The sequence below is a fragment of the Oryctolagus cuniculus genome, chromosome 5 (genome assembly GCF_051225735.1).
Source record: "Oryctolagus cuniculus isolate XC-2025 breed Fujian yellow rabbit chromosome 5, ASM5122573v1, whole genome shotgun sequence".
In the NCBI taxonomy this organism is placed as follows: Eukaryota; Metazoa; Chordata; class Mammalia; order Lagomorpha; family Leporidae; genus Oryctolagus; species Oryctolagus cuniculus.
Window position 1 is genome coordinate 12,504,850 of NC_142871.1, and position 25,726 is coordinate 12,530,575.

Consider the following 25,726-nt stretch of genomic DNA (forward strand, 5'->3'; position numbering starts at 1 on the left):
CTGTGAAAGACAGTAGAGCCGGGAGAAGAGGGGGCCCAGGATGGAGCAATGCATGGAGGGCAGGAGCTTGGCAGAGAGGGCGGGTCAGAAAGTCGCAGTGACACAGCAGGTGCGAGGCGCAAGGACCCACAAGAACAGACTAGAGCAGCAGCGCTCATGTGAGCAATGGCAGAGTCAGTGGAGGCAGACTCCGGGAGTCACTGGAGAGGGGCTGGGAGAGCCCTGGTGTCTGTGTCTCGGCGCTGGGTAGACGGGGAGCGCGGGAAGGGTAGGAGTGGGGATGACAAGCCTACTAAAGTCGGCAAAGCTGAGTCCGGGATACATCCATGCCATTCAGGGCACATGGCCAGCGGTCAGGAGCCCAGGGTCCAAGCCCAGTCCCAGCGATTTGGAAATTCTAAGAATACACCCGCAGAGAAGGTGCAGAGTACATGTAAGATTTAGGCAAGAGAGGAACAGGGGCCGAGACTCTGAAACGCTGGCTAGCTTGAGCTTGCTTCTCAGAGGACATTACAGGAAAGCACAGCTTACGACACCACACTCAGAAAGGGCCAGCCCAGCACTAACAAGGGAAGCAGCGAGCGACCAACCTCGAGTGCAGTCTGGAACATTCCACAGCTGCAGACGCGCACGGCAGAGGAAAGGACCCTGCACGCCCCGCTCCTGCATGCCAGACACGCCCGCGGTCCTTGCTCCAACGGCCCCTGTAGATTTCTTCGCAGAGAAGCAGCCTTTAGGGCACAGCACTTTCCCACTAACTCCTTGGCTTGGCCAAGCAACTCTCACTTCAGCTGATTATCTGCCCAAACCCCAGGGTTGCTTAGGCTGATTATCTATCTGCCCAAACCCTGGGCAGACCCCAGGGGTCAGCCACTAAAGCCAACAGGATGGACGGCACCCAGCAGAGACTGGGCAGAGGGAGCCAGGAGGAGGGCCAAGGGGAGAACTCCAGCAGCGCCAGTGCACACAAGGTGGAGGAGGGGAGGGTCTCTCACCTCTGTGTCCACAGAGAAAGGGACCACACAGTGTCAAAGGACATCACCTGGGAATGGGGATCAAACGTGCACAACTGCTGTCCACCTGTAACCAGTGAGCAGGTGCTTCCCTATTTCCCAAGAATTACATCAAGGACAGGAAACGCGACAGGAAGCCACACCTGCGCTGACTCATGGCGATGCCCATGGCGCCACTCCACAGCGGGCAGGTATGAAGTCCTGCACACAGAGGACCCCTCGACCAGACCACCTCGAGCGCATGAGGAGCTCTGAGATGACGGGGCAGGGGAGCCTCGGAGCCTGGCGGATGCCCCAGACAATGGCGACATCCACGGTGGGTACCGGGGTAACGCCGAGTCAGCCCGTCAGTGTGTTCCCGAAACTCTGCAGCTTAGGTACCGAAAACTCTGCAAACCACGGCTTGCCTCTTACAAAGGGGAGCTCGTGTTTTCCGAGAAGACAGCTTGTGATGCAGGCAAGCAAGAGAAGAACCGTGGGGTTCACCTGATCTCAGGACACCCGACTCCTCCCTGTCAGCAGCCTGCCTGCCCCAGGGTAAAAGGCTCACCTGGGATCTGCAAGGGCACCCCACCACCCCTCAGCCTCCCAGACTCCAGGGAGGCTCTGGGTGCTGCTGGGCCCCAGACCTGAGGCACCATCTTGGACAGGGTGGAGCCCAGGCAGCATGGTATCCGGCACACAGAGCCCCTGCAGTGACCAGCAGGGCACCAGTGCTGTCCTGGGGAAACGGAGTGTCCAGGCCTGCCCACTCCTGGCTCCAGGAGTCTCCATTTCCCCAGGACCTGTATCCTGGTCATCAGAGTGTGCCCTTAGTGTTCTTCCTAGAGAAGAAATGAGCAAAAGGAATACTCTGGACTACAAGACTGGCAGGGGGGTGGAGGGGTTGAGCATAGGCTGGTAAAAGCCCAACGCTGGTTGACAAAGCTGTTGGAACCAGGCCTCCTGCCCTGGGTGCCCTGTCCCCACACACTGAGCACCACCAGGTGCTGACGCGAGGAAAGCGTGCTTCAGCCTCCACTAACTGAAAAGCTCCCCCGCCTGGGAGAGCCCCTCATCTGGGAGAGCCCCTCATCTGGAAGACCCACTGGGACAGGTGGAGGACTCCCCAGCCCTATCGAACACAGATAGGCAAACACTTCCTGCCACCCACACTCCGCACCACACCGTCTAGACGTTCAGATCCGCTCCAGTCTCTGGCCCAGGAGATGGAAAAAAAGTACTGAAAAACCACCCAGTTATAGATCTGTTGGTATCTGGAAAACACCTTTTTGCCTTTCTTTCTGTTGTATTCCTTGTAGAAATTAACAGTTTGCAGTGAGACGTGGCAATCTGAAAAATCTAACATTGACCCTGGCCTAGAAGAGCGGCCACTCGGCGGCTGGGTGACCAGGGCTGCTCCTCCGCTCGGACCCACTGCTCCCACTTGGTCACTCCTTCATTCAGATGCGGGCCACACACGGTGCAGCCGCCGGCGACCAGGCGGCGGGTCAGCTGCTGCAGGAAGGTCTGCCCAGCCACCTTTCTTGCTCAACCAACAACCTGCTTTTTGAGACGGATGCCACCCAGGCAGGTGAGAACGGGAAATGACCGCCTCCTCTCTTCTGCAGGCCCTACAGCTCTTTACGGGCCACAGGAGGGAAACGGAAACGGAAGGTTTCGTTAAAAATCCCCGAGTTCACTCTGTCTCTCTTCCCAGACAGTGCACGCTCATTAGTGTCACTGTCGGCCAAGGAACTGGCAGCCCCAAATCCTGTGCAACTAAAGGGCAAAATGCGAGTGAAAGCAACATCCTGGTGCCGATGTAAAAATAGACACATTCGGAAACGGTAAAGTCGAGGGTGCGTCACCCACACAGTGCGTCATCTGAATTCAGAGCTCCCAGCGACACCACTTCCAGCCAGGTTAATAGAGGTCACGTTCCAGAGTGTGGGTTTGCCAACGATTTCCCCCCCCACTGCAGAAGCACGAGTGCGCCCAGGTGCTCACTGTGATGTGTACAAGGACGGATTTTTTGGAAAACAGTGGCCCTGGGCAACCTGGGCTGGAGGTTGGTGTGTGTGGTGGGGTCCCTGCCAGCGTCTCACTGCAGCTGAATGCTAAGGGAGCCTGCCTCTCACTGGAGGTGGCAGCTTTAATGTGTGCTACCACCAGGTGATGCCACTCCATGATTCCCGACTCCCTCGGGATCTCCATCTCATTCAAAGAGGGCACAAGAGAACAGGCAGCCAAGTTCTCCAGACCCTGGAGGCTGCCAGCAGAGCCTGGAGACCCCAGCAAGCATGTGGACATAGGAGGGCCGGGGCGAGGGTCCAGCCCCCTGGGGACAGACAACCGGCTCCTGGAGAAAATCCAAGCGCCACGGTCCACAGAAGTGTGACAAAACCTTCAGAGTTCTCGGACTCACGACTTAGAAGAAACTGAAGGAAAATTCTCAAACCAGTTCCAATCCCTGCAGCCACAAACGAGGAACCCAACTGGACATTGCAACATTTGCTTTCCCTGTTACTCAAGAAGGCTTTTTTTTTTTTTTTTTGAGAAACTGATGGTGGCGGCTGCTACCACTTGAATGTGGCACCCAGAAGTGACGCACTGACAATGCAATCCCCCGGATGGAAAGGGCTCTCAGGAGTGGGTCCACTCTTTCCCACTCTGTTGTCCTTCTGCCCCCACCACGTCAAGACAAAAACACATTCAAGGTGCCACCTTGGAACCAGAATCACCAAACCTAACCGCACCTTGATTTTGTTTTTATTTTATAACTTTCCTATTGTATTTAATTAGAGACCAGTTCACTCTCCCTACTTGTCTACAACAGCTGGGCTGGGCCAACGCTCACGCCAGGAGTCTGGAACTCAACCTGGCTCTCCCATATGGGTGGCAGGGACCAATCCACTCGAGCCAGCACCTGCTGCCACCCAAGTTGTACATGAGCAGGAAGCTGCAGTCAGCAGGCTGGAGTCAGCCATCAAGCCCAGGGACTCCGATGTGCAACGTGGGTGTCTAACCACTAAGCCAAAGAGCCGTTCCCTAATGACAGCTTGATACCGGACTCCCCCGTCTCCAGCAGTGCAAGCCCGAACATTTCTGTTTATGGGTTGCCCAGGCTGTGGTATGCTGTTACAGCAGCACCAATGGACCAAGACAGCAATCATAGTGTCAGGAGAACTTCTGCTTCCATCCGGGGACTTGGGTGTTCATTTGAAGTACACTAAAAGGATGAGCCTGAGAACAGGAATTACTTTGTGAACTATGTTTTTCATGCCTTAAATCATATATTGCAATATACTGCTCCTCAATTCTGGCAGAGCCAAAGCTCTCTTTTTGATAATATATACTTTTACTCTTCTGAAATGAAAATCATACACATCATTTCATAAAAAGCAATATACTGCCTTAATAGTAACACAGGGAGGAAAATAAATGGAAAAAACGTGTAATAAAAAAGAATACATATTCCAATATGGAAGTGGTGGGCAAAACCACCCTGGAAGCTGTGAGGGCACCGTCCACGGGAGCCACTGAGGACGACCGTGGTGCCTGTATCACAGGCTGTACCACAGCGGGTCCCCTGCTCTCTCCCGCACTGACACAATCTTCCAGAAAGACAAAACTCCTCAGCAAAGTCCTGAAGAAAACAAAGGACAGATGCTTCCCTTGCTTTATTAGGTTTCTGCATTTCCAGAAAATTCAAAGTACGCTAGATTTGGGGGGCGGGGGGAGCGGTGCACGCAGTGGGATTTGTGTTTATTCCTAAAATGGAGTAAGTTCTCGGCTCACATAATTATTTGCATGTTTTTTTTTTTTTCCCCATCCATACGCAGGTCCTGCAGATCAATCCACAGGCTTAGGACAATCTCCAAAACCCATGCTCCAATCACCTGATGCCACTGTCCCCCAAATCAGGATAATAACCAAAAACAGACCTGCACACTTCCAAAGGTCACCTGGCAGGCAGTGCCGCAGACTCTGGGAAACACCTCTGCCTTCCCCGATGGGCAGGACCTCAACCCTAACTTGCAGAAGACCAACTGCATCGAGGCTGCAAAGTGCACCCAACAGCAGGCAGACCAGCGCAGGAACCCGAAGACTATCCGTCTCTGCCACTTCCCAAAGAAACAGAGAACACGCTCGGGAGAGCAAGTAAAATACAACACCCACATAAACAGTTATTTAATACTTTCAGGTGCAAAAGTGATTCAGTTGATTAAATCATTAGTCCTTAGGAACCTCCTTTGCCGTGAAAACTATAGGGTAATCTTCTGTGAAGCCTGAAAAAAAAAATCTAAAAAGTCATATCAAAAAAGCCATAAGTGAATAATAAACGGTTTAATTAAGTTTTCAGCTACATAATCCACTGAGGCTTTAGAGTTATACATCTTTGACATTTAACACTTATATTCTGTTATCATCTGCTCACATTCAGATAAAACAACATAATTCTGAGAATTAGGCTCTTAATCTATTTGATTTGGTCAATTTTTATATTTGACTTCTGAGAATTTCCACTAGACAACTCCATAACTGGCACTGCAGCATAGCGGGTAAAGCCACAGCCTGCAGTGCTGGCATCCCCCATGGACGCCGGTTCAAGTCCCGGCTGCTCCACTTTCATTATAGCTCTCTGCTATGGCCTGGGAAAGCAGTACTTGGGCCCCTGCACCCACGTGGGAGACCGAGAAGAAGGTTCTGGCTCCTGGCTTCGGATCAGCATAGCTTCAGCCGTTGCAGCCAACTGGGGAGTTAACCAGCAGATGGAAGACCTCTCTCTCTTTCTCTCTCTCCTTCTAACTCTGACTTTCAAATAAATAAATACATCTTTTAAAAAAATCAACAAAGATTAGAAATTTAGAAATTATCCAATATCTTCTTGTATCTTCTGTTTAAAAAAATAAGCACAGGGGCCGGCGCTGTGGCGCAGGGGGTTAACGCCCTGGCCTGAAGCGCTGCCATCCCCCATGGGTGCCGGTTCTAGTCCCGGCTGCTCCTCTTCTGATCCAGCTCTGTACTATGGCCTGGGAAAGCAGTACAAGATGGTCCAAGTCCTTGGGCCTCTGCACTCACATGGGAGACCCTGAAGAAGCTCCTGGCTCCTGGCTCCTGGCTTTGGATCGTGCAGCTCCAGCCGATGCGGCCATCTGGGCAGTGAACCAGTGGATGGAAGACCTCTCTCTCTCTCTCTCTCCTCTCTCTGTGTAACTCTTTCAGATAAATAAATGAATCTTTTTTAAAAGAAAAAAGATTTTGGTAGATCAAAGCTGCCAGTTATGAAATAGCACTTTATAAATCCAAAATTAAGATTTTTTTTCAGTTCCCCAAGCTTCACTCACTCTATCTTGGATTAATGCTCATGGGACGCAGTTATAATGGTCCAGAGAGCGCACTGAACGTTGAGATCATCTGCAAAGAAAAACTAAGAATTTTCCAACTTCAAGCATCAATTTGCGAACTTTATATAGCAACGCATGTTTTAAACTCCCTTAGATTTCCTGAAGTTTTATTCATGCTTTTACTTTAACACCACAATGGTTTGAGACAACTTTCATTAAATGCATTTACTGTGATTTCTTATGCAGGCAGCTATGACTCATCATTACTCAGTGGAACAGAGTGATAATAAAATCATTTACATAAAATAATAGATGAACTACTCCATGAGAGGAAAAAAAAGTGATCTGTCCACATTCAAAGGTTAGTCAAGTTCTAAACTGTAAGATTTATATAAAAAGATCACATTTAATACATACTTCTAATACAGATAAAAATCAATCTGCTTTTCTTTTTTAAAATTTCATTTATTTGAAAGGGGGACAGACAGAGAGCTCCCACCCATTGGTTAACTCCTCAAATGCCGGCAACAGCGTGGGGCTGAGCCAGGCCAAAGCCAGAAGACAAGAATTTAATCGAGGTCTCCCAGGTGGGTGGCAGGGACCCAAGTGCTGGAGTTACCTCCCAGGGTGCGCAACAGCAGGAAGCTGGGATCGGGAACAGAGCCTGGACTCACACCCAGGTACCCTGCGATGCGATGTGGCCGCCCCCAGCAGCACATTAGCCACCATGCTAAACACCTGTCTCTCAATCTGCTTTTCTCGCCGTATCGAGGACTCTCCGTTTTTCATTGTGTCGAGGAAATTCAAAGCAGCAGCTTGAATGTGTTAAGCCTGCAGAGAATTAAAGGCTACCGTAGCATAAATAACGCATCAGGAAAATGTAAATTTCATTAATCTCCCAAGTCCACTACTCCTAAGCTCACACTTCCCACTGGCAATATTCTTGACAACGCAAGCTAACACTGGTGATAAACAGAAGTAAATGCTGGTGGCGATTCTCAGTAGCAGGCCGCCACCACATGATTCAATTGTACCGTGATAAAGCGCCTTCGAATCTGAAAGAACACTTCGAGGAACAGAAATATGGGAGACGTTATCAGGGTAGCAATGTGCTGCCTGCCACTTCCACGCAACCTTCACTACATGGGCCTTCTTAGCATGATGGAGGGAGAGAATTCAGATACACTCCTGTTTCACTCTCCAGGCAGGCGAGGGCTGAGACCCAGGCAGTGTGCTTAGCCCAAAGAAAGGCAGCAAAAGGCCTCCCGCCATACGTCAGCAGGTGCAAAGTACTTTATCTGGGACAAAGAACCTCATCTTTGATGACAACTGCAAATCCAATGATAAAAGAGGTATTCAACCTAGGTTTTGATACTACCTGAAACTGACACCCACCTAGCTGGGAGGATCCCGCCCCACAAATGCCACACTAAAAAGCATTTTAATGCAGTCGAACTTACATTCGAAACCCTTATATACGACTGAGTTGGCGTTCTCGGCAAACCCTGTAAAGCCATCTAGACAACAGTAGACAAGAGTCTACTGGGGAACGTTGCCATGGGAGAAAGAAAACTTGAGGAACGCCTCTTTTCAATAAGTGCTACTGGATTAAAAGAAGGCAACACAGACCATTCATCAGCCACAACGCGGAATGAAGAGGATTTGTGCTGAAAGCTGGATTTGAACTTAGAAAATGTTATGCCATGAGCGAAGCCAGCCATGACAGGCTAAGCAGCATGCAATTCCACGCACACGGAAAGATCAGGACACGCCCACCCACGGGAAGACAAACGGCACAGTGGGCGCCCAGCGCTGGGTGGGCAGGAGATCACAAGGGGAGATTTCTGATGGGTGTGGGGTTTCTATTCCAGGGTAATAGGAACATGGTGGGATTAGAAACTGGCAATAGCTACACAACCTCATGAACGCACCAAAAAGCACTGAACTGTATACGGTAAAAGGTCAGTTGTATGGGATGTGAACAATCATTCTATTTATTTATTTACAAAGCAGGACAACAGAGACGGAGGGAGAAACAGAGGAAGAGATCTTCCACCTGCTGGTCTACTCCTCAAATGCCCACAACAGCCAGGATGAAGCCAGGCAGAAGCCAGGAGCCAAGAACTCCACCCAGGTCTCCTAAACAGGTGGCAGGAACCCAAGCACATGGGCCAACATCTGCTACCTCCCCCGCGCATTAGCAGGAAGCTAGATCAGAGGCAGAGGTGGGACTCGATCCCAGGCACTCTGATATGAAATGTCCCAAGCAACAGCCTTACCCAAGGCACCATACCACGCACCATGTATCAGTTTTCTTAAAAGAAGCTAAGATTTTACAGCATCGATTTTACAAGAGTGAAATCAGAATTACAGTAAAACGCCACGTTAAGTGATTCCAAAGAACCAAACCGCAGGAAGTGGTCACTTTATCACATCAGTATAATTCAATCATCAAAAAAGACACAAGAAGTAGATGGTGACACTATTACCGGAAATCAGTGCTGAGCAAATGATCCCAAGGCAGGCAGTTCCTCACCTCTACTGCGGCCCCCACACAGGAGGACAGCAACCATCATAACTCATTTTCTGCTAAATTCGCTTTGCTGTAGAGCGACTGATGAGTGGGCTTTACTCTATGTGTATTAGCAGAGAAGTCTTTGAAAGGAATAAAGTAGTTAAAATCCAGACATCTTCCTCTAGGTGGCAGGAAAACCAAGAAGACACAGTTCTGGCCCTCTGTGATTGACTATGACCTTGCCCAAGTCCCTGGTGACTCCCTGTGTCTCTGTGCCTTGATTTCCCCAGCTGTGAAAGTCACAGATAATAACACATCTCGGCTCCCTCAGGGTGATGCGAGGGGTAATTAATGCTCTTCAGCTCTTTGTGATCTTTAAATCAAGACAGGCTGCTATTATTACGACGCCTTAACAAACACCTTCTCTCCAGCAGTCAAGACCTGACTCTATTTAAAGATGTAATGAGACGTGCAGCAAAACCAACCTGGAGACGCTTGTTCTGTTTCTTTGCTTTTTCACTTCATGAACTTTGGTGACAAATCCACATTCCTGTAGTCATAGAGTTGCTAACTTTAATCATATTAAATAAATGAATGAGCCAACAGAGAGATTCAACAGAGACCATTTTGTCCAGCCCCTTGTTTCAAGAGTGGAGGAAACAGGGGTAAGAACAGCTTTCCCAAGGCCACTGATGCCAAGGTGGGGACTTAAAATCCAGATCCCCTTACTCTGGATCCAGACTCTCTGGTAAACAGCCCTGCCTCCAAATTAAACCATCAGTATCGATCTGTACCAACGGCCACGCAGCTACTATGCTGCTCTCCCCATTTTTCCGACATGGTCTCCAATGGCATACTGGAATTACAAAGCAGGCTGGATATGGGGCACCAGCTGGGCTCAGAGGACTCCCAGGATCCAGGACCGGAACATCTGGTTCTCAGCTACAGAGCACAGGCAGCTTGGAGTCCCCTACACATATGTGCAAATGAATGGAGACTTCAGCTCTCAGAAAGTCTCCACAAGCTTGCCTTGCACTGACTTTACAGAGAAGAAATCTGAGAGGCTACAAGTGTGTTCCAAGGCTTTTTTCTATCCCCTGTAACACACCCTCCAGAGCGCTTCCTTAACTTCGCTTTAAGAGATTCCTAATGATCTTTTTTTTTTTTTAGCTCTCTCAGTGAGAGAGAGAGACAGAGAGAAAGGTCTTCCTTTTGCCGTTGATTCACCCTCCAATGGCCGCCGTGGCCGGCGCACTGTGCTGATCCAAAGGCAGGAGCCAGGTGCTTCTCCTGGTCTCCCATGGGGTGCAGGGCCCAAGCACTTGGGCCATCCCCCACTGCACTCCTGGGCCACAGCAGAGAGCTGGCCTGGAAGAGGAGCAACCAGGATAGAATCCGGGGCCCCGACCGGGACTAGAACCCGGTGTGCCGGCGCTGCTAGGCAGAGGATAGCCTATTGAGCCGCGGCACCGGCCCCTAATGATCTTTTACCCAACAGCTATTCCTTCAGCACCAAGAACTGTGCTAGCTGCTGTGTCCTAATCATCCTTGTATTCTTCAAGTCCCCTGTTTTCAAGGAAGGTAACATGGGACGCATACAGAGACTGCTAGCACAAAGCAATAAACAGTAACTCCTTATCAGGTATACAGGCAACACGCTCTGGACTCCAAAGAGGAAGAGCCCTTGGTCCCTGCAAGGTAACACGTAGGCAGCCTCACAGGAGTATCGCTTACAGAAGCATGGGAGGTAAATATATGGACGTACCTCAAACAGTGCACAGGAAACGGAATTAAAAGATACATTTATGTTGGTGCCCCCCAAGATTTTGAAATCCAAGCATAACCTTTTCATAGTATGCATTTTTCATCAGCTTTTTAGAAGTCTCTCATGTTCTTGGATTTCAAAAATTTTTATAACAATAAACTTATGTTAAATTTCATTTTCTATAAACTGAAGTATCCTCGTGTAAGTTCTATGAGCTTCCACTCCCAGAGATCTAAAAGCTATAAAACGTCTCTTTAGACCTCCCCTTTTAAAAACACCTGCTAAACATCTTAAGCTCTTGTTTCCTGAGAACACATGCTGACAAGCTCAAGATGAAAGGACCTCCACGGGGGCTCCAGGGCTGTGGGCTGCAGCACACCTGCCGATAGCTGCTTATCAACATTGCCAGCCCCCTCGTTTCCGCCTTCCTTCTTAGAAAATAATGATGAAATGCAGTAAAACAAGATTTTGCTAATGTTACTTGGAAAAGATGCCTGAAGTTCAGAGGCATGACATGAGCAGTCATCCACTGAAGCAGGAAAGTCAGAATTTTTGTCACCAAGGAAATCTAAGAGAGAATAAGCGCCACGGGAAGGGTTGCTGTGGGAGATAACAGATCCTTCCACTTGGGGGTCTCTAGTGCTTTGCAGCTCAGGAGTTGGAAGAGGGGCCATCCTGCCACTGTCCAAACTGGAGCCCGTCTGCTCACTGGCGACAGCTCCGGGCAGAAGGCGCACAATAACCTTGCTAACAATTCCACATGCCTGTTTCCAAACAGATTTTCCCAGGGCTACCGACAAGCGACACAATTAGATCCCTTGAACTTTCTCATATTTTCCGATTACATGTCAAAGATGTTAATGGCCAAAGGCAAAAGAAGATACGAAATGAAAGGATTTATACGGAAATGGCCAATTTATAAACAGAAAGTCATAGCTGAGTACTGTAGGGTCAGAAATAAATGCATAAAATACAATAGATCATAGTTGAATGTCTGAAATGAAAGGAGCGGGTGTGCTACAATTGCATTTCAAGGTTTATGGATTTCTTCTCACCTAAAAACAAATGTGTGCCACCTTACACTGAATGCAAATCTCTTTTTTATGAAACTTTTTATTTTATTTGAGAGGCAGGGAGACAGAGATAGGGAATTCCCATCTGTTGGTTCACTCCCCAAATGCCCCAGGAGCTAAGAACCCAACCCATGTCGCCTATGTGAGTGGCAAGCACACAACTTCTGCAGCCACTACTGCACTCCCTCCCAGCGTGCACGAGTAGGAAGCAGGAAGCTGGAGTGGAGCCAGGACTGGACCCCAGGCATCCCACGTGGGACATGTACACCCTATGCAGCAGTTTAACCCGCTGCACCAACACCACAAAACCCCGCTCAACCTCGTCCATTTCTCCTTGTGTTGCACCCCCTATCAGAGTGCTGGTACAGGTCTCAGCTGCTCTATTTCCAACCCAGCTCCCTGCTAATGTGCCTGGGAAGGCGGCGGAAGATGGCCAAGTACTTGGGCCCATGTAGGAGACCTGGATGAAGCTCCATGATCTTAGCTTGGGCCTGCACCAGCCCCAGTTATTGCAATCCTTTGGGGAATGAACCAGCAGATGGCATGTCTCTCTGTCTGTCTGTCTCGCTCTCTCTCTGTCTCTATGTTTCTGTCTCCTCCTCCCCTACTGTCAATCTGCCTTTCAAATAATATTTTTTAAAAAAAGGAAGAAGAAAGGTAAAGTAACCTATAGGCTCATTTCATGGACCTATCCTAAGATCTTGAATTCAGGATGAAAATTAAGTATAGATGCTCCTTTCCCAACTTCAGTGTAAAAATTAAAATTATGAGTCAAATTATTTGCACCACAGATTCAACCTCAAGGTATAACAAAGTCATGGTTCCCTTCTCCCTCTCTCTCTCTCCCTCCCTCCTCCCTCCTTCTCTCTCTCTCTCTCTCTCTCTCTGACTTATTTATTTATTTGAAAGGCAGAGTTACAGAGAGAGGAAGAGACAAAGAGAAAGATCTTCCATCTGCTGGTTCACTCTCCACATGGCCAGGAGCTTCTTACTGATCTCCCACGTGGGTGCAGGCACCTAAGTACTTGGGCCATCTTCTGCTACTTTCCTAGGGAATTAGCAGAGAGCTGGCTTAGAAGCGGCACAGCCAGGACATAAACTGGCACCCATAAGGGATGCTGGTGTTGCAGGCAGAGGCTTAACCCGCTACCCTACAGTGCTGGCCCCTTGGTTCTCTTCTTCATGGCAAGTGTCACTTCTGCACTCTACACACACAACTGAGATATAAGCATTAGCATCTCGATGGAAAATGAAATGAATGGTCAACATGGAAGAACTGGGATTCGTTTTTTCTGTTTTACATCCTCAGTCCTAGCACTCTTGTAATTTTTCTTTAATACCCATTGATTGACACCTTGCAGCCCATAGCTACTGAGCGGCTGCACTTACGTGTCTGGGGACTGACTGGTGATCAAAGACGAGTCAGATAGTCTCTGTGCTGCCTGAGCGCCCTGGCAGAAACAGGGCAGGGACTGCCCGACACCCTGGGCTGCTTCTCCCAACCCCCTCCTGGCCCTGCCCACATCTTCACCATCCCTCAACTGGACCATCAGCAGCTCCCAGGCACCCCCTGCACAGGCACCAGCATGCTTTGTCTGCTCATAGGCGACTGGGACCAGATCACTCTCTGGTCTCCCCTGGGGATCTTCACCACCCAGGCTTCTGTGCCCGGCTCACTGACGCCTTGCTCACCCTCCCATCTCACCTGTCCCACCACCCCTTCCCCCTCTTCTCCACCTGCACCTGACTCTCCAACAGCCCAGATGACTCACATACCTCTTTCAAGGGCCTCCAAGTTCAAAACTGTCTTCAGAACAATACTAAAAGTCATCTGCATTTTCCTCTCTGAGGACATGTGTGTGGACAATGCAAAGCAACAGCAGGTGCACCTATAGGCATCCTACAGTAGCACACTTCTAGGCAGAGGCACCAAGCTGTCCTGCTGTTGCTGTGCCCCTCACTACCACACACTTACATTAAGAAATCTGCCAATTTCACTTCAGAATGTCCTTGGTGAAGCACTGAAAGTGATTAATATTTCTGAATTTCAACCCTCAGCAACACATCCGGGAAGTGCACACAGCTCTTCAGCGGCACACAAATGAAGTGTCACAGCAGCTTTGGGGAAAAACACTTAGACAACTGTGCCCTGAGCTGACCTAATTACATTTTTCTTTTTCTTTAACAATAAACATTTATCTAGCTCACGAGTTTGCAGAGTTCAGCTGATCTTGGCTTCGTGCAGCTGAGTGTAGCTGGGCTTGACCAACTTCTTTTTTTCATGAAATATATTTTGGGTTCGTTTTTTGTTTTGTTCTTGTTTTTGGGTGGTAGAGACAGATCTCTCATCCACTGGTTTACTCGTCAAATGCCCACAACAAACTGATCCAGGCTAGGGCTGAAACCAGGAGCCAAGAACTCAATCCAGGTCTCCCACATCGTGGCAGGAACTCAATAACTCGTGTTGTAACCACTGCCTCCCAGGGTCTGCATTAGTAGGAAGCTGCAGCCAGGAGCCAGAGCTAAGAATTGAACTCAGGTACTCTGATGAAAGTAACTTGTCATTTATTTAAAAGAAAAAGAAAACTAGAGTTTACAATGAGATAATTTATGGACCTGACATTGCTTCTTTGGATAATTTAACTAATAACTTTGAAGAGAAAAATATCATGGCTTGGAAACTCAATATTATAAAGCTGTCAATCAAAACAGATCCCAATAAAATCCCCTTGTGGGTTTTGTTTGCTTGCTTGCTTGCTTGGTGGAAGTTGAGAGGCAGTCCTAAGCATCACATGGACATGGCAAAGGACCAAAAACGGCTATGGCATCCGGGAAGAAGAAAAGCAGGAAGGGTTCTACCACCAGGTACACGGAGCCAAGGGTGAAGGCAGTGTGGGGCTGATGCAAGGATAGACACCTGGCCAAGGGAGAGCCACTCCGGACTCCATCAATAGCCCTCTGCACGCATGGGCCCTCAATTATCAGAAAGCTGATCCTGCATACAATGGAACAAGGGTGATCCTTCTAGTAAACAGGTGGTGCCAAAGTGGATATTTAAACAGAAATACAAAAAAATGGCTCTTGATCAACCCCTCCCTGCCATTATCCCCCAAGCCCTAAACATGAGTTATGAACACAATAAAACCATTAGAAGAAAACTTAGAGCATATTTTCAGAGCCTATGGGTAGGAAAACATTTCTTAAACAGGACACAAAAAGCACTGAAGGAAAGGTAGATCATTAAGACAGTGAAAAATCAAGCCACAGAGCAGGACAATACATATTTCTGACAAAGACTTCAAACCTAGAATAGACAAACAACCTTACAAATCAGTAAGAAAGAAAAACAATCCCGCAGATAGAGAGGGAGTCTAGGACAAGCATATCATAGAAAAGTTTATCCAAATGGTCAACAGACAGGTGAACAAAAGCGTAACCTCATTAGTATGAGGAAAAGTGCAAACACACACACACATAAACCAGCCTTGCATATCCCGCCAAGAATTCCTCCAATGAATAAGACTGACAATACCAAGTACTTAAAAAAAAAAAAAAAACTAAAACAACTGTCCCACAAAATACAAATTATTGGCAAAAAGAAACAAATGGAAGGAAAACACTTTCTTTAAAATGAACAAAGTCAACCGTCCAGCAAACATTAGAACAATTAGAACACAGGAAAATTTAATGCATCACCAATATCTAAATACTTTTCCAATGAGAACTTAGTGTGTTTAATATTGTCTAATGACATCCATATTTGAAAGATCTTCATGACTCTGTGACCCTAGATTTTCCAAGAAAATGATGCCTACTGCAACTCATGCATGAGTGTACACAATTTGTACATTCAAAATGCAAGATAAGCCCTGGATTTAAATGTAACTGAGGGGCTGGCTTCGTGGTACAGCAGGTTAAGCCGCCGCCTGCAATGCCAGCATCCTACATGGGCATTGGTTCAAGACCTGGCTGCTCCACTTCTGATCCAGCTCCCCATTAATTGCCTGGGAAAGCAGCAGCCGATGGCCCAAGTGCTTGGGCCCCTGCCACCCACATGGAAGACCTAAAAGAAGCTCTGGGCTCCTGGCTTCAGCCTGGTCCAGCCCCAGCTGGTGCAGCCATCTGGGGAGTGAACCAGCAAATGGAAGATCTTTCTCTCCCCCAGTATCTCTTTAACTCTGCCTTTCAAATAAATAAAAAATAAATCTTTAAATAACAAATACATGTAACTGAGTAAGAAAGTCCCCCATAATGTCTCAGATGCCACACCACTACGAACCAAGGGGAAATGACCACTAGTTGAGTTTTGGTGTAATATCAAACAATACCCACTGTTATCTGAAAGGCCTCCCTTTCTAACTACATGTATCTGTGTGGGGTTAGATTTCCTTCAGATTACTTCCACACACAATACACTGCCACACACTAAATGCATGTGCTGATATGAGAATCCAGTTGTCTTCGATTAAGATAGACATTAAGGGTAGCACTATGTCACCAGCATCCCATATGGGCGCCAGTTCATGTCCTGGCTGCTCCTCTTCCAATCCATCTCTCTGTTAATGTGCCTGGGAAAGCAGTAGAAGATGGCCCGAGTGCTTTGAGTCCCTGCACCCACATGGAAGACCTGGTTTCTGGCTTCAGCCTGGTTCAGCTCCACCCAGTCATTGCAGCCATTCAGGGAATGAGCCAGTGATAGAAGATCTCTTTTCTCTCTTTCTCTCTTTCAAATTAACTAACAAATAAATCTTTTTTAAAAAAATAGATTAACTATTTTGAAAATTTACCAGTTTAAGTTCTAACAGCTCACATAGCTAAAGCTCTCTGGGGCCCCAGGTAATTTGTAACAGTAAAGGATTCAGAAGGATCACCAAGGTTGCAGACTGCTGAACTAGAGAAGTTGCAACAGTGGGTGGAAGCTGTCATCTCCCTCCAGGCCTGCCTCCCCTCTCTAGTACCCCGAACTGGAGACTGTGTTTTTTCATTTTTCACTCACAGGGCTCCACACTCAAGTACAAACTTGCAATCTTACACATCTGGAGGTCAGAAGACAAGGGCTGGCAGGAGAACGGTCTCCATCCCTATTCCAACTTCTGGAAGTCGCCTGCACTGCCAGACTCACGGCCCCACCTCGCTCCAACCTCTGCTTCCCTTGTCACACGTACTGCTCCGATTGAGCCCCTGCTTAGTCTTACAAGGCCCCTGTGAACACGCTGAGCCCACCAAGACAAGCCAGGATCACCTCCTCATCTGCAGATGAGTAACCAGATTCTCTCTGGACAGTCCCTTTTGCCATTTAAGTGCCTTTGCCATATTCATAGGTTCTGGAAATTAGGAGGCGGATATTTTGGGCGTGGCCATTACCTGTAGTCAGGTTCTAAGGCCATGCAGTAAAAACAAAGCAGAAGAATACCCCATTGTCCCCAGTATGTAAGGTTCTCCAGACCCAATGAGAGAGAAACTAAGCACACTGATTACTCTGAAAGAGAAACCCAGTAGCTAAAGACAAAGTGGGAAGAATTTTCATGTATTCAACACACGCTTAGATGATCTTTAGTCTGTGCCAGGCACTAAGTAATGCTTTTCAAATACTAGATCGTTCATCCCATAAAAACCCTAGACCATTTAACGGTTCCAAACTAAGCATGGAGACACTTGCCTGAAGACACGCAGCCACTAAGCGGGAAGCCTGGAGCCAGGACTTGCACCCAGGACGTCTGGTTAGTGGCCAGGCTCTCAGTCATCGCACTGTTCAGCTCAGGGGACTTAGCAGCCACTGTTCAACTTTTCACAGTCCTGCGGTTTTCTGCCATGCACAAGTATTACCAATACAGAAAACGGCACGCGCGGTCACAACACAGCTGTCTCTGAAAGTGAGAGTTACGAGGAAAACATCCACACTTGGTTCTTCATGGTGCTCATAATTCCTTCACGGAGGAATTCAAGTCAGGAATAGAACTCCTCTGCGAGCCCCTTACCAAAGGGGAGGAGTGACAGTGCGGAGACCAGGTTCCCTTGACAGCCAGGCTCCTACCAGCCACAGGAGCAGGGAGACCTTTCTCTTCTCTCCATGCTAACAGGCTACAGAGTTCCCTCTTTCCAGCACCAAATGCAGCTCCACGGAACTACCAAGAGGTCTGGCTCACTCTGCAGGTGCAGGAGGCCACGCCTGGCACCCCAGAGCCTCACGTGTGTCTTACCAGTGGCCTAGCCACCAGGTGTTTCATCCATTGCTCCTCAGAGAATGTACGTAGATCTGACCTGAAAGATACTATATGCGCACCTAACGTTGGGAAAGATAATACCAGGCTGCTTTTTACCCACAACGCTGGCAAACCGCCTCCACCAGCTTCTCCCCTGACCCCACCAGTGTCCCAGGTGTGAGTGGGTGTCTCTGACCAGCAGCCGATCCCAGCACAGACCAGCAGGGCGTTACTCTGCCTACTACACCCTACAGGCGTCCTGAGAGGGCCACACCACTCCTGGAGGTGGCTTCCCAATGCTGAGCGGTGCTTAGGTTCTGCTCTCACAAACAGAAAAACTGGTGCAAACTCCCCTGTGGCCTCCAGCTCTCTTCCCTGCAAAGGTTTTTTCTTAAAGCAGTACATTACTATCTAGAATCATTTTAACTTTTCCCATTCAACTACAAGTTTCTTGGGAATATAAAATGATGTCTAAATGCATTAGTGGTTAAGTAAGTGAATAAATGAGGATGAGAAAAAGGGAATTAGAATTCCAAACAAAACTCAAATTTATCAGTGAACTAGCACCCACAGATCTTAATTCTCTCCACTGCTAACAGAAGGCCACAAGCTCACTTCTTCTTCTTTTTTTTTTTTTTTTTTGACAGGCAGAGTGGACAGTGAGAGAGAGAGACAGAGAGAAAGGTCTTCCTTTGCCGTTGGTTCACCCTCCAATGGCTGCTACGGCTGGCGCACTGCACTGATCCGATGGCAGGAGCCAGGTGCTTCTCCTGGTCTCCCATGGGGTGCAGGGCCCAAGTACTTGGGCCATCCTCCACTGCACTCCCTGGCCACAGCAGAGAGCTGGCCTGGAAGAGGGGCACCCAGGACAGAATCCAGTGCCCTGACCGGGACTAGAACCCGGTGTGCCGGTGCCGCAAGGTGGAGCATTAGCCTAGTGAGCCGCGGCGCTGGCCCACAAGCTCACTTCTGTTGATGGAACTGAAAACTACCTTCAGCACAGTTAGAAGAAAGTAATAATCCTGCAACCAACCAAAGCTCTGTGTCCTGGTTTAAAAAAAAAAAAAAAAGTATTTCCCAATCTGACTTAAAAAAAAAATCTAGTGCACCACCCATGTTTAGGAACACTAATAAACTTTCACATCTGGCGATCCAGGGTGTCAGCCAGACAGACTCTGCAACAGCAGCGTCACCCACAAACAGAGCATTCTCCAGGCTAAATGCTGTTAGTCATCCTAAACCGGCTATGGGAGCCAAGACGCCCTCGCTCTCGTAAACAGGAAATCAGTGGGTTTGCCACATCAGAGCTGGCGCGATAACTCTTTCCCCTGGTGAAAAGCTGCATAATGGACACATACATTCCCAAGAGTGTTTCATTCCAAAGTGCAGTTTTACCCCTAAGTGGCTGCTGGGGGCCACAGATCAATTCACAAAGAGAACGAATCCCAAGAGAGTGGAAGGTTAAAAAGGAACCTCGGGCCACTGTCCCTTCATCGTCTGCTAGGGGTCGCTGGGATGTAGGGTCTAAATGAAAGCAGAAACACAGTCCTTTTCTATTTTGTCTCCTGGTAGACATACCCCTAATCCAATCCTAACAAGGTAGTATTAACAGCTGTTTACAGATGGGGACTGTATCAATGCCGCAACAGCTTCTGCGTTCACACAAAGACTTTGTTCAGACACTCTCTACCCAGGGAGACGCGTTCAAAAAACTGGTTGAATTTTTTCAGAAAATAGTAAACACAAAAATAGGGATTTTCATACAGAAATCACAAACGCAGCATTAACAGGATCCCAGTATAAACGCGTCTGGGATATCCAATCCCTTCAATGGTGGCCTTGTGGGTGCTAAACAACACCGCCTCCTTTGGGGGAGTCCAGTGGCAACACTGATTCTCTGAATAGAAAGTCTTTAATGATGATCTTTCCACTCAGGCCACAGACAGAACCTTGGGCATTCCCTCTCTCTACTAGAACAGAAATTCAAACCCTTGAAGGCAAGAATGAAGCGGCCATTCATGGTGCAACAAACAAAGGAAGAGAATGGAACCCTCAGCACGTGGCGATGCCCTCGCGCCCGCTCTGCTCCCCACAGTGCCAGGCCGGTGAACGCCGGAAAGTCTCTGCTCCGGGCTGCCCTCGGAACAGGGAGGAGAGCTGCGTTCTGAGCGTGCTTTGCAGGCACAGGAGCCCTGCCCAGAGGGCAACAGCGCAGGGGCACTCCAGCGAGCACGCGCGGAGATCCTGACACACACCACCTCATCCGTGCCTCCACACCGCTGCACAGGACTCAGGAAGCCTCAGTCCTGTGTTCTGCTTCAGCCCACCTCCTGGAGACGAACGGCCAAGGCAGCCTGAGCACAGCACACACTGCTCTTCAGCAGTCAGCCACTGGCTCCTTAAAAATGGAGTCTGCACTGCCACGAGCCTCCTCCAGGAGGCGCTCTGACAGTAGGCTCCAGCTCACACACTAGGAAGTGCGGGACCCACTTTCCTCAACGAATCCCAAGGGCCAGTGGGACGCTTCTTTTCTAGAAAAGCACAGAAGCTGAGGGCAATGCACCCCCACTTCCCTTGCTCCCTGAAACCTACCGGCGCGGCTCACTAGGCTAATCCTCTGCCTGCAGCGCCGGCACCCTGGGTTCTAGTTCTGGTTAGGGCGCCGGTCCTGTCCCGGTTGCCCCTCTTCCAGTCCAGCTCTCTGCTGTGGCCCAGGAAGGCAGTGGAGGATGGCCCAGGTGCTTGGGCCCTGCACCCGCATGGGAGACCAGGAGAAGCACCTGGCTCCTGGCTTCAGATTGGCACAGCTCCAGCCGTAGCGGCCATTTGGGGGGTGAACCAACGGAAGGAGGACCTTCTCTCTCTCTCTCTCACTGTCTGACTCTATCTGTCAAATAAAAAAATGCTTCCCAAAAAAGTTATATGTTTATATGTTTAATGTGTGTAAATTTTAAATTTTTTAGTATGAATTGCTGTTTTCTACTTTAATACGAAAGCAAACCGAAATAAATTTAACAACTACACGAAGCAGCAAAGGAGAGGAGGGTGCTATTCAGAATCCCTGGGTGGGGGCCCCTCAAGCTTGTCACCACCCACTAGGGTCGGGGCGGGGGGGGGGGCCCGAGGCTCAGGGTCCTCCTTCAGGATCCCCCAACAGCAGAGGCTGAGCCAAGGACATGGGTACAGAAGTCCACTTGGAGGCTGACCCTGAGACCTCCAAGGGAGGAAGCTGGGAAGAGACAAGAGGAGCCCCCTAGAAAGGCGAGGGCCAGGGGCTGCTCTGTGCCACAGGGAGGCAACCCCAGGGGCCGTCTGAGCAGCGGTGTGCAGTGCACCCCCACAGTAGCCTCGCAGCGGGAGGCGGCGGGGGTGGCATCCTGCACGGCCCAGCCCCCACTGGAGGGTGCCACCCCTCAGGCCACAGGGCCTCCTGTCAGGCTCCTTTTTTTTTTTTTTTTTAATTTTTTGACAGGCAGAGTGGACAGTGAGAGAGAGAGACAGAGAGAAATGTCTTCCTTTACCGTTGGTTCACCCTCCAATGGCCGCCGCGGCCGGCACACTGCGGCCGGTGCACCATGCTGATCCGAAGGCAGGAGCCAGGTGCTTCTCCTGGTCTCCCATGGGGTGCAGGGCCCAAGCACTTGGGCCATCCTCCACTGCACTCCTGGGCCACAGCAGAGAGCTGGCCTGGAAGAGGGGCAACCGGGACAGAATCTGGCACCCCGACGGGGACTAGAACCCGGTGTGCCGGTGCCGCAAGGTGGAGGATTAGCCTAGTGAGCCGCGGCGCCGGCGGTCAAGCTCCTTAAACGCAAGTTTCCCTACTGGTCACGACGCTCTATACCAGTGAGAGTTTCAGACTTCATCGTTTTCCAATTTCCCATCTACCCACTCCATATTCCCCTTTCCCACCTTCACAAACCACCCCTGGAGCTCAGGAAAGGGGGCCATCCGTGAAATCCCGGGAACAGAAGGGGACCGCTAGGGTTTGAATACAGCTCCCTCCCCCTGCTGGGGAATTCAGTCCTCAAAGTCTTAAGAGGATGAAAAGTCGATCCAATTCTGGGGTTCAGAGCGGGAGCCGTTGGATTAGGTCATCACTGCGGAGCCCACGATGATCGACCCGGGTGGCTTTGTAAGGAGACACAGACAAGAGCACTCTCCGGCCCTCCATCGCCTTGGGACCCTAGCAGCAAGATCACCATCGCCAGAGGCCAACAGAGCCTGTCTGATCTTGAACTGTGCGCCTACAAAACCGTGAGCCAACACAAACCCCTTCCCTTTAATAAAGTAGATTGGGCATGGAACCACCTGGGAAATGCACCCAACAGAGCACAGTCTTGCCAGGAAAGCTGGACGGGGCCAGCGGCTCCCACCTGAGTGGTGGCAATCCCCATCCAGATGAGTGCCCAGTAGGCACTAGGAAGAGGACCTGCTGTGGACCAGCTGCCAATACTCTCAGCCCTCTGGACACTCTGACACTGGGATTCCTCAGGGAGGCAAGCGGTCAAGATTCAGAACATCAGAACGGCTACCAAGGAGAAGGAACAGAACAGCTGTCTAACACAACCTGGACCACCCCATAACTCTGTTTCCTTGCAAAAAGACAAAAAGAGAAGGGGGAGAAAGCTTTCCTCACCTGCCTGATGCTTCCTATTAAAAAAAAAAAAAGGTAAATTTGTCCCTTTTGCTATTTTCTATAGAAATTTATTCCTGCAAATACCAAAAGTCTCATAAAGTCTATAGTGATTTCTTATTATGATAAAATGCATACAGGTACAACACAGGTAGAGTGCGTATCCCTGAAGAGTGATGAATCCAGTGAACGGACACATGCATCTATTATATGGGATACTCGGGCCTGTACCAGCTGCCCAGGGCGGCTGAATGATGGCCCTAATAGAACCAAGTAATTAATTAGCTCCATCATAACTTTTGCTTTATGATTCTCACTTTTATATGCCAATAGTCCATTTAATAGTATTTTAAATTGGAAGAAAGCCCCAAGAGAGGTGGAAAAAGTACCAGATACCTTATTGAATCACAAATCTTACAAGCCAATTTTATCATTCCAAAAATGACCTAATAAACTGGCTTTATAATTAAATCCATCCTATCAACTTCTCTTTGGTGTTTTTCATTCATTTTTGGTAATCATGCAGAGATTTCCATTGGAAACCCATTATGATGGTAATTAAATAGAAAAATTACTTTGTGCACTCCCAGGATGAAAGCGTTCTGCCTGGGCTCCCATAGAGCTGCAGCGGCATCCTCGAGGTGTTGAGAGGCAGACGCCAGGCATTCGCACTAGCCAGAGCCTCTAACTCACCTGACTGGAGTTTATGAAATATGCATGAGTGAGCTCAGACACTCAGACCTTCCCGTGATCTCCACACTCAGGGATTCCACCTTGAGAGAATCACACTGGGGTACGAGTTTTTATTTTTAGCCTTTCACAAAGTTTTAAAATTCATGACCTACACTGAAAGTTGGCTGTTTATTGAGATAGTAAAAAATAATTGTATCAGCCCAACAGAACACCAGCAAATGGTTTTGCCCTAGATTCAAATGAAGAAGTAGCGGCTCCCATCTTCCGCATGCACGCAGGTTTCATCCGCCTTCAGTCACAGAGTAGTTCCAACACTAAATAAATACTGTGGGTGATTCTCTAGAGTGCAGTTTTAGAGAAAGTCATTCATGCAAAAATAATTGTTTTCCATTTTCTGAAAGTGCCACAATTATAAAATGCATGGAAGAAACAGTCTTTGAATGGCTTAAATAATCCAAGTTTGCAAGCAAAATTACAGCCTAAAAATATTAGCCACTGATAGCAATTACGAAGGAAGCCAGGACAGAGTCTTACCGCTGGCTGTGTTCTTTTTCAAGTTGTCCAGGAATTCCTCCAGCAGCTGGGACTGGTTGGGAGGGGGCAAGAGCCCCTTCTGGTCCCGGGAGAACAGGTCGCTGTCCGACCACGAGGCGCACAGGGTGCCTCTGGTGTCCGGAGGCCGGGCAAGCAGAGTGAGCCCCACGGTCTTCTCGGAAAACAGGGCCTCCATCTGCTTGAGGTCCAGGTCACACACGGCTTCCCCGTTTAGGGTCATGATTTCATTGCCCTTTCTCAGCCCTGAGAACGAGAAAGGGGGAAGAGGAAGAAAAAAAGGAGAGGCAGATGAGACCGTGAGAAATCGTTCACAAGGCAGCAAACTTAAACCCTGTACTCAGGGGGATTGTTTTGCTTGCTGTCTCCAAAGACAGCACCGCAGTGTACAGTGTACACTGATGACAAAACTAATTTCACACCGGCAGAGCCAGAAGTGGGAACAATTGGGGGGGGTCCCGCGTTAATTGTTCTTTGAGCGTTCTGATGGTAAATCCACGGGGGAACACTGTTTTTGTCTCTGTGTGTCTCTCTCAGTCTCTTCCTCCCTCCCTCTCTACCAGCGTGGGTTTGCTCTCTTGGTACCTGTAGGAGCTCCCACACTTTTAAAATGCACACACACACACACACACACACACCCCGCCACCTTCTCTTCTCATATGCACATTCACTTTCGATTAAACTCTTAAGTTCATTTTCTTTGAAATTCTGACAAAAGTGGAGGATGACCATTTCATCGGCCAGACTGCACTGCACAGCTTCAATCACGCCTGAACCCAGACACCGGGCCCCACACACCTTCCCCGTACGCCAGGCCGTCCGGGAGGACGTCGCTTATGAATATCCGGCTGAGGCGCTGCCGCTCGTCCACCTGCGCAGTCACTGCAAATCCTGGCAAAGAAAATCAGAGGGCAAATGAGTCTGTGTTCACCACGCCCCAATCCCTCACCCAACCCGCAGTATTTCCTTGAGCGGCGATTCCTGCAGAAGAGGTATGTTGAGAAAGCCAAAATTACCACTATTTTAAAAGCACAAATATCTAGCACAGGCAAAAAAAATAAAAACAACAAAAAAAAAAAAGAGGAACATGTCAGCTGGGAAGGTTTAAGACAGATGAGGGCACAACCTCATTCAAAAGTTGACAACATCTGCTGTGTGTTCATAGCAGCATTACTCAAAGCAGCCGAAAGGTGAGCACACCCCGACAGCCCATCAGCAGGCGAATGGATAAACAAGTGTGGTTTATTCTTGCAGAGTGCGTCACGTAGCCCTCAAAGACAAAGGAAATCCTGGCACCTGCAGCAGCACGGGTGAACTCTGAGGACATTCTGCCAAGTGCAACAAGGCAATCGCAAAAAGCCGCGTTTTATAGGATTCCGCTTACAGAAAGCACCTAGAGCAGTCAGAAGCACAGACTCAGAGCAGAAGGGCACTTGCAGGGGCTGCTGGGAGGTTCGGGGGAGCTGGTGTCAAAGGGGTGCACAGTTTCAGTGGTGCAAGATGAAAAAGAGGCCTTGGATGGCTGCACAGCGCTGTGAACATCCTCAACACCACGAAACCGTGCACTTCAAGTGGTGAAGGTGACAAACGTCGTGTTAAATGCAGCTTTTTTTACCACAAGTATTTTTTTTTTTAAGCTGGAACTTAAAAATACTCTTAACAGAAATAAAGCAAATTTAGTTTAATACAATAAATATTTGCTGGAAAACAACTATGGGTGGATGGGGCTAGGCACCTTAAGAGGGTGAAAATGGAGCAGGTGTTTGGCCTAGCAGCTAAGATGCTCTGGTCCCTCTCTCTGTGACTCTGCCTTTTAAATAAAAAATAAAAAAATAAAAATAAAAATAGGGGCCTTCGTTGTGGCACAGCAGGTTAGGTCACCACCCGCAACACCAGCTTCCCATATAGGCACCAGTTCCGATCAAAGTTGCTCCAGTTTTGATTCA

At 48.8% G+C, this 25,726-nt stretch overlaps 1 protein-coding gene across 12 annotated transcripts in view; it reads right to left on the bottom strand.

The window, feature by feature from the left end:
* TIAM2 (TIAM Rac1 associated GEF 2) overlaps positions 1 to 25,726 on the bottom strand; it is a 247,572-nt gene that overhangs the window by 48,273 nt on the left and 173,573 nt on the right. For 9 of the 12 annotated variants that reach the window (XM_070073350.2, XM_070073355.2, XM_089332525.1 and 6 more), the window contains 2 exons: positions 24,579 to 24,671; positions 23,763 to 24,026 (listed from right to left, as the gene is read on the bottom strand). In XM_070073350.2, coding sequence (XP_069929451.2) covers positions 23,763 to 24,026; positions 24,579 to 24,671 — 357 coding nt within the window. Of the gene's footprint in view, positions 1 to 25; positions 7,175 to 13,472; positions 13,698 to 23,762; positions 24,027 to 24,578; positions 24,672 to 24,906; positions 25,048 to 25,726 lie in introns of those variants that run through there. The other 3 variants (XM_070073356.2, XM_089332531.1, XM_089332532.1) reach the window with 3 other exon arrangements.